General features: G+C 27.0%; 1 protein-coding gene across 1 annotated transcript; it reads right to left on the bottom strand.

Annotated features, from left to right (window-relative positions):
- Positions 1-941: 941 nt before the first annotated feature.
- LOC130671084 (uncharacterized) lies at positions 942-8,957 on the bottom strand. Its single transcript, XM_057474778.1, has 5 exons — positions 8,798-8,957; positions 3,555-3,729; positions 1,664-1,824; positions 1,476-1,583; positions 942-1,398 (listed from the first exon to the last, which is right to left on the bottom strand). Exons 1-5 carry the CDS (start codon positions 8,815-8,817, stop codon positions 1,233-1,235), a joined length of 630 nt encoding a protein of 209 aa, XP_057330761.1. The 5' UTR covers positions 8,818-8,957; the 3' UTR covers positions 942-1,232.
- Between the last annotated feature and the right edge of the window lie 559 nt (positions 8,958-9,516).

Genomic DNA, 9,516 nt, shown 5'->3' with positions numbered 1-9,516 from the left:
TACACGGTGTTTCCACTGTGATTACGCGGTGGATACACCGTGGAAACACGGTGGTGAAATAGCACAAAGCCACCGTGGAATCACGGTGGATACACCGCGTAATCACAGTGGGAACACCGTGTATACACAGTGGTCAAGCCACCGCGTAATCACGGTGGATACACCGCGTAATCACAGTGGATACACTGTGTATACCCGGTGGTGAAATGGAACAAACCCACCGTGTAACCACAGTGGATCCACGATGTTTACACTTTCACGGTGTTCCCACCGTGATTCAAATCTGTGAGGGTTCCGTTTACTCATTTCATTTTTTAAGTAACAGTTTTAATTAACGAAATAAAATTACTAAAAACAGGTGAAAAAAATATTTTTGTCTTATTTATTATTTAATGTGGCTGTAAATCACAGATTTCTCATTCTTTAACAGTTCTCCGCATCATCGGCTTAAAGTAAACGTGTTTCTTACTGGCTGCTGACACTGAAACTTGTAGTTTCGATGTAGGTAACCATGAAAAATATAGTGTGTGACTCCGGATGAAACACGATTTCAGACTGCGAGTGGTCAGCCCTCACCTACGGCTCGGGCAGCCAACTTCACCCTGGTCTGAAATCGTCTTGTTTCATCCCTTGTCACACAATGTACTATTAATGATCATTTGTTGCTCATTAATCAAAATCATAACGAGTAACACGGAATGGCGAAACAAATTAGATTACATCGTGTTAAAATTACACCGATGGATCATTTACATCGAAGATTTTTTACACCATTATTTCACACTACACGGCCGTGTAAATTTCTCAGGGGCCACCTTTACACCAAATTTTTTACAGTGTACTGACACTAGCTACGGTATGAATATCATTTTAAAATATGTAATTAATCCTTAAAGAAATTATAAATTCATTTTTTTCTTTTATTATTAATTTACATTTATACATTACAAAAGATAATTAGCAGATGTTGAATTTGTTATTTTTATATGAATAATTTCAGTATTTTCCGTCTATAGAAAAAATGAGTGTTCATATTTTCTATTATCTCGGATATAGTTATCACATTTAAATTTCTTGTGAAGAGACAATAAATTGCTCAAAAATTATGATAGACAAAATTGTTATTAAAAGCTTGTTGCTTTAAATGATGAATGTAGTATATGAAAAACAAAAGTATATATAAAGTATAGCAATTAAATTTATTAGAACTTATTTTTTAATACCATCATTAATCATCCTCTGTGATATGATTTATTTTTCACTTGAACTTCATCCTGCTGAGTTTCATCAGTTTGCTCTTGAGCTTTACCTCTACTATTGTTTCCAAATCTTCCGCGAGTTCCTGGTCTAGATGAGGGCTCACTGTTGGTATTACTTTTATTTCTTCCATTCGATGCCCTAAAAATAAAATTAATTTTTATTATTAATACTCACATTTAAATACATATGATTTATTATATTTTCATATATTTTACTTTGATTTTGAAGTAGTATGTTCAACTGATGAATGTGTCGTCGTCTCTTTATAAGTACCAGCTTGAGCTCGTCGTCTTTTTAAAGCAGCCAAAAGATCTTCATTCGTTCTGGAATAAAAAAAAAATTTTTGTAATGGTTTGTATCAGATAACAAAAAAAACATAAAGCTAATAAAAATTTATTAATACCTGAATGATCTCATGAGGCCTCCAGCCCGAAGTTTTTTTGATGACTCTGTTGTAGTAGTTGGGGTTTCTTCTTGTTCAGCATTTTCATCAGCTGATTCATCGAAATCTTCACCCTCTTCTTCGACATCTTGTTCAACTGGTTTAAGTGTAGTGGTTGTTGTCTTAAAAAATAATAAAAATTATAAATTTATGCTATACTTTATCAGAATATAAATTCGAAATAAAAAATAACAAGTGGTTAACTATGTGGCTAACCTTGGAATAACATTGAGTCAAAATTCTGAGCCTAAATTTAGCCTACCATACTACTTACAAATTCTCACTTAATTTTTCGAGTTTCTACTCACGTATTAAATAGAACAAAAAATAATCCTTCTATCTAAAAATCTAAATATTTTATGAGCAAGAAGTTATAACAGTATGATAATATAAAATTATTACATTTTTTTTTTGTTTTTTTTTTTAAATAAAACTAGTACTAATAAAAATCTTTCGTTTCTTAAGATTATATATTAGTCACCAAGTAGGAGCATAATTTTTATAAAAGTAAACGATAAAACAATTCTTGCTGAGCCAATAAGTAAATTAATTAACAATAAGACTATTTGAATCGTTTATTTGAGAAACCTCATAAGTCATGTTTTTTACGAAATTGGGTTTTTTGCATTTTTGGGTTCTTTGGATGTCCCTCCATAGAAATCAATCAAAATATGCATCAAATCAACGTTTAAAAAAAAATTAACGGGGTGACAGCAATTTTATTTAATTGAGAAACCCCATAAGTCAATGACTCAAATAAACATATGCAGTTTTAGTGTTACAGAAATCATTTTTTTTTTATTTATTTAAAATTCGCGCTATTTGAGAAATTAACTTCAAATGTTGTTTTATTGTTGACTAGTATAGGACTAATTAAAATTTTGAAATTAATTATAATTTTTGGTAATTTCTGAGTTTCAGAGTTCAAATTCATATTTAATACTTCATTTTATCAGTGTGATAAATTATTTGAGAGGAAATATTTAAAAAATAACGATTTTATGATTTTTTTCCGTTTGGTTGAGAAACCCCATAAGTCAATCAACTTTAAATAATTTTTTTAAGTAGTTTCAGTTAAAAAATTAAATTTTTCTTGTTGGAATCTTTTTCAAAGACGCTAACATTATTGTATTCAATTATTTATTTATTATTTTAATGTCAAGTTTTTCCAAAAAAAATGTTTTTTGTGTTTCCTGAAAAATTTTATTTTCTTGACTTATGGGGTTTCTCAAATAAACGATTAATTTGTAAAATTCTTTTAAATATGTTCATAACAAGCAAAAGAAAAGAAATTTGAAATAACAAATAACTTCTTACTGAATTTTAAAATCATAAATTTTAAAATTAAATGTCGCTACCCAGGTCAAAAAAATAACTCGATTTTGACTTTTTGGACTTATTGGACTTGATTTACTTGATTTTGGCTACATTTACTTTTTTTTAACTTCAAAATAACTTTTTTAACTTAAACATTTAAGTCAACTAAGTCAAATCCAAGACAACGTGACTTTAATTTGACTCGGATGGCGTGAATCGGTACTAAGTAAGACAACTTTGTCAAAACCAAGTGTATTTTCTTATATATCTTAAAATGTATTTTTCATTTATTAAAAAAAGAACTTAAACTTGACTTGCAAGACTTGCATTATTTGAAATTCTTGAAATTACGCCAAAATCAAGTTATTTTTTTGACCCGGGTTTTTACTAAAAATTAATGAAGCCCTAAATGATTATTAGAGGTAATTAATTATAGAAATTTAATAAGTAATAATAAAAACTTATTATGCACACTGAAAAAATACATTTTTTTTTTTTTTTCAGTTTTTTCAAGTTAAAAAAATAAGAACCTTACTGTTGAAGGTTTACGACCAATTGGAGCTCTTCCACGTGGAGACAGTAGACTTCCTAATCTGCTTGCAGGTTTTGCAGGTGCTTGAGTAACTACTGGTTCTGGTTCATCCACATATTCTTCATCGTCATACTGGGTTTCAGCTAATGCACAGCTGATTAGATAAAACGCCAATAATCTAAAAAAAATTAAATTATATTATAAATTACATTGCTTTTGTTAACTATAAAGTATAAAAATTACAAAATAGTGTTATTGAGAAATTTTTATTTGTAAAATTTAACTACAAAAAGGGTGTTGAAATAACACCGGTAGCTATATTAAAATTTTTTCTGGTGTTAAAAAAAAGTAGTTCTATTTTTGAAGTATCAGAAGTCGAATTGTATTTTAAATACACAAAATAAATTTTTTTTGTTTCAAAAATTAATGATACGACAGATTTTCCACTTTATGGAAAAATTCAAAGAATATTTGTCCATAATTACATGTTAATGTTATCGTATAAAATATGGGAAACACATTTTTATGATTCAAGTTTCTTTGCAAACTCAATCAGCAAGAAAAATAAAATTAAATTATAAATGATTAATTTATGAGCTTTAGATCAGTTATTGCATTATGAAAAACATTAAAAGTATAAAAAATGAATTATTATACTGTTCCTAAATATTTAATTAGAAAATTAATCAAAAGTTTATGCAAATTTTCAGTTCCATAAAAGTGGCATTGCTTATTTCATAGGTAATAGCAATTTTTTCAACTTCCCGCTAAGAAAATCGATGATTTTCAAAAATTTCGGGAAGTTATTGTTTTCACCCCGATTTTTCATCAGATGTCGACGTTTTGAGGTCCTAGGAAGCTATTCTGACTATTTTCAGAATGTCCGAGTGTCTGTATGTATGTATGTGTGTGAATGGTCTGTAACTTTTTATCTAATGAATCGATTTGGATGATTAAGGCGGCAACCGAAAGGACGTGTTGGCTACCGACTTTCCTGAAAATTTCAGATCATTTGATTAAGTAGACTCGGAAATATTAGCGAATTACGAAAAAAAACAATTTTTTTTATTATAGTTTTTTATTGATTTCTCAGAAACGACTTGAACGATCGACTCCAAAATCTAATCAGCTCTAGAACTTAATGAAACGTGTCGATTGCCACCTTAATCATCTCAATCGGTTAATTTGTTCGAGAGATATCGCGGGAGAAAGAAATAGTAAAAAACAGTTATTTGCGAATATCTTTGAAATAATTTAACCAAACAATTCTAAAACTTGATCAGCTCTAGAACTCAATAGAATACGTCAATTGCCGCTTCAACCATCAAAATCGGTTAGTTCGTTCGCGAGATATCGTGGGAGAAAGAAATGCTGAAAAACGGTTTTTTTCTAAAACAATGGCATACAAAAGTATTTTCGAGCTCGTAGAAGTCGAAAAGGTATTCACAACAATGTTTTCGAGCTCAAGGAGCTCAAAAACAGCGGGAAGTTTTAGGGCTGGCCTGCATGGTCAACCGATAGACAGATTTTTTTATTTCAATTGACGATAGTTTCGTTATTTTGGCGAAATATTATTATTTTTATTTTTTTTTTTCTGTTTGCTTATAATCAGGCCCTCATGCTATGATCGGAGTTAATTTACTCCGCGTGTACACCGTTTTAAGTTTTAATACCTGTCGGATAACGCTACTACACCAATGTAATTAATTTCGCGCCACTTCGGTGTTAAGATACATCCATTTTAACACCGTTATTTTTTATTATTAAAATAATTTGAAAGAAAAGAAAAATTTTTGTAAACAGAATTTCATATTAAGTATAAAATGAAAGCTTATAATCGATAAAATCTAGTAATATTCTTAATAATATGTTTTGATTGATTGAGTAGGTTTAAAAATTACATTACAGACGTTTAGTAATATATCCTCTGTTCTGATCTTCTATACTGGGTTCGAAAGTATTTCGAAAAATTTAGCAACACCCGTTATTGTGTATTCTTTAAAAAAATAAGTCTTTCGGTTGAAAACATTTTAGTTTTATTTGAAGTCGAATAATCAATTAGGCATTAATTACAGAATTTTATCTCTGAAAATAAGAAAACATTCAATCCCATATAGAAAAGGTAAAGCATAAAATTATTTCTAACACGAAAAACATTGATAACACAATTATAATAAGAAGAAAAGGTCAGTTAAAATTAATTCGTATATAAGTGAAAAAAAAAAAAGAAAAAAAATTTGCAATTATTACGGAACTCTTAGATTGCAAATATCAACTCGACCTTTACAAGTTATTTTTATAACAAGTATTTGAACATACATAGAGAAAAATAGTCATTAAAAAATATTAAATATTTCATTTTCATTTCAGTCAGTTATTTATTTATAATTGATCATTATTTTTTTTTTTATAAAAAAAAAATTGATACTTATTTCAATGCCTTACAAAATATATAGCATTAATGTACTTCGTTTTTTAATCATTTTATTTTTTAAAACAACAATACATTCCATCAAAATTTTTTAAATAAAAAAAAAAATTCTTTTCTCAAAAATAATTTTTTTTCTTTCAATGTGATTATAATTCTTTCTCTTCATCGATTTCATTTACTGTTGCACAGTCAGAAAATAAATAAATAACTGTTATAACAGTTAATAAAAAAATAATTAAATCATATAATAATTTTTGTGTAATTATTTATCCCGAATTTTAGCTGGTTTATAAAAATTTTATAAAAATATCATTCTCTAACATCAATTTATGTAAATTTTTTCACTGTTGCATATTAGCATATTTTTTTAGCATAACACTGATAAGAAAATTTTCTCTTATAATTGATAATCACATTTTTTCGAGACTATATCTCATTAAATCTCGAAGATTAACTTATAAATTCCATATCAATATATTTCAAACGGCTACCAATGTTCGTATTTAACCTGTGACATTCAAGTATCCGGAGTCTCACTTTCTCTGGCCTTTTGATCATGGCATGTGATTACACCGTAATACATTTTATACATTAAAAATATTATGGATTCATGAATAAACTAACAAAGTATTATAATTTCGATTTTATTTATCTTTTATATATTTCAAAATAAATAACTTAAATATAATTTAGCAAACCAAAAGATCTATAGAAAAGATAAACTTTTGAAAATAAATTTGTGTGATTGTTAATTTTAGCTGTAAGTATTTGTTCTCATTGGCTTTCACATAAGCCGATGAAAATGCTGAAGTTTAGCCAGTGGAGCAGTGAAAGTAGACAATCGAAGACACAACCGGTTATATCGTGACAAATCATAAATCAATTGAAATATTGTTAATAAAATTAATATTTATAATATTTTCAATTAGAAAATCGTCTATTGATCAGCTAAATATAGAAAAGTAAAGACATTTATGAAATGAATTATTAAACACATTTATGACATCAAAAGATTTGATAATGTCAAACTCATAAAGAATCATAACTTGTAATAAAAATTTCAAAACAATACTTATTTTTTTATTTATTTATTTATTTTTTTTGAAGTCTTTCTTCTGTGGGTTCATTATATCAGAATAACTTTATTACTAAGCTCAATAACATAGCAGTAAAAAAAATAGTACCTATTATAGAGATAAATAATTCAAATAAAAGTTATTTATTGCCTACTTAATCATTTAGAATAGTAAACTCAATAAATTATTATAATTATTTATATATTTCCGCATTTTAAAGTAATTAATATTTATGATAAATTCTTAAATGATTCAAAGTTAATTAACTAAAAAATTTAAGTACAAATTAAATAATCAAAGTTTAATTAGTTGCTTTCCGAGTACAGAAATTTTAGCAGCCAAAGGGATCAAAAGTAAACACGTCGGCCTTGGAATTTTCATCACGTGACGATAATCACCTCTGTTACACCAATCAGTAATGAGGAATCAGAAATCACATAGATTATTTGAATTTAAAAATGAAGAAATTAACATTTAAAGAGAAAGAGATTGTTGACATTAAATTATTTAATATCTTTTATCTAAATGAAAATAGTTTTACATAAAATATATTGTCAAATATTATTGTACAAAAAAAAAATATATGTAAATTTACACCTTCTGTATATCGAAAAAAAATTGATATTTATAAAACCATTCAAGAATAATATTAGTGACAAACAAATTGTATATTTTATTAAATATATTATAAATTTCTTCTAAACATAATTTTAAAATATAACATGAGTCAAATATCAGTAACTAGAATTTTATATGATTCAAATTTTGTAATTAATAATAAAAAGTACGATGATATTAATTGTTTTTTTTTTAAATTACAAATCTCTATCAGATTATGATTATTAATAATATGAGCGGAGAAATATCAATTTTTAGCAGTTATAAAAAATGAACCGATTGCTTTAGAATTAAACGTAATTTAAATTTATTCAAACGTTTTTTAATTATTTAAAACACTATTTATGAAATATATGAAAACGGTATGTAATGTGATGCTTTTTATGCATATAGCATAGCGAAAGTGCACTAATCGTGAATAGAGCACGACACTCCTGTCTGCACTTTTATTTTTTTTAAATTATACAGTACATAATTTACGATTAGAAATTAAAATTATTTATTCATTTAAATTATATTTTCCGATTTAAACTATTAAATAATTTACCATTTCATTTTTAAAAGTCATTTAAAAAATAATAAATTAACTGTAACGTTCAATCTTAGATAGTAATTTAATTTTTTATCAACAAGTAAATTATCTACTTTGGTTAATAAAAATATTTACTTTTATATTGTTTTAGTTTATTTATTATTGGAAGTGTTTATAATTTTTTAAAATAACAAGTTAATTTATAGAGTATTTTATTATTTTTGCTCGAAATTATTCTTAAATTTGCTGAGCTCTAAGACCATATGTTTTTACTCCCACGCAATGATCGTCATGTAAATTAAAACGGATGAATACATAAATGTACAATTCACCGAATTCGAAATTAAATATCTAGTAATCGAAAATAAGATTGAGAAAAAAAAGACATTTAGTTTAAGATCTTATTGCTCGTGAACTGATAAAAAAATTTTTCATTCAATTTTTCGCAAGTATTATGATAAAAATTACTACCTGAACATGAGAACATATGCGTGTAAATGCAAAATTGAAATTGATGTATGGATTAATAAAAAATTTGATTTACATAAAAAACTGATAAATTCAATAAAAAATTTTGATGTTTACTTACAAGAAAATTGTAGATCTCATGATACTCCTGTGATCTCGGCTGGGTTAGAAATGTTTCGTCAAGGATGCTCGTGAGTTGTTGACAAGGAGGTGGAGGAATGGTGAATAGAAAAAAGAGAAAGAACCGATCACACCACCACTGCAATGTGGAGGTTGTGGACTTTCAATCGCCGATTCGAGTCTCCCTCCCCTCTCACTTTTTTCGTTGTTACATATTTGTTTAATAAAAAAATATAATATTTAACTGTCATATAATATATCATTTAACATTTCATTTTTACACTAAATTTACATCAAATTCATTCAATTCGTAGGACTGAAAGAGAAATAGAAAGTTTTACAAATAGTAATAAGGTTATGAAATATTATAAAAATTTTTTGTTATGAAATTCCAAAGAAATTGAGAAACCTTTTACCCTGCGGTCCAGTCCTGAAACTTCACATTGTTTTTGAATTTATATACCATCTCAAAAATATTGTTTTTGGACACTCGTTGATCATAGTACTTTTAACTTCCCACTATGAAAATCGACGATTTTTGAAAACTTCAGGAAGTTATTGTATTCACTCCAATTTTCGAAAATTGAGTTTTCATCAGATCTCGATGTTTTGAGGTCCGAAAAAACTATTTCGACCATTTTCAAAATTGTATCTATGTATCTATGTATGTGTGATTGTGTGAACTCTCTACAATTTTTTAAATACTCTCATGATTTGAAT

This window comes from Microplitis mediator, chromosome 7 (assembly GCF_029852145.1).
Source record: "Microplitis mediator isolate UGA2020A chromosome 7, iyMicMedi2.1, whole genome shotgun sequence".
Lineage (NCBI taxonomy): Eukaryota > Metazoa > Arthropoda > Insecta > Hymenoptera > Braconidae > Microplitis > Microplitis mediator.
The sequence above is the reverse complement of the archived record's forward strand: the minus strand, read 5'-3'. Positions and strand labels throughout refer to the sequence as shown.

Excerpts from the sequence above, each read along its gene's own strand:
- LOC130671084 (XM_057474778.1), bottom strand. The coding sequence starts at position 8,817 with ATGAGATCTACAATTTTCTT. Across the intron at positions 1,584-1,663 it reads GGCCTCATGAGATCATTCAG|AACGAATGAAGATCTTTTGG; the intron begins GTATTAATAAAT and ends TTTTTATTCCAG. Across the intron at positions 1,399-1,475 it reads CATACTACTTCAAAATCAAA|GGCATCGAATGGAAGAAATA; the intron begins GTAAAATATATG and ends TTTTATTTTTAG.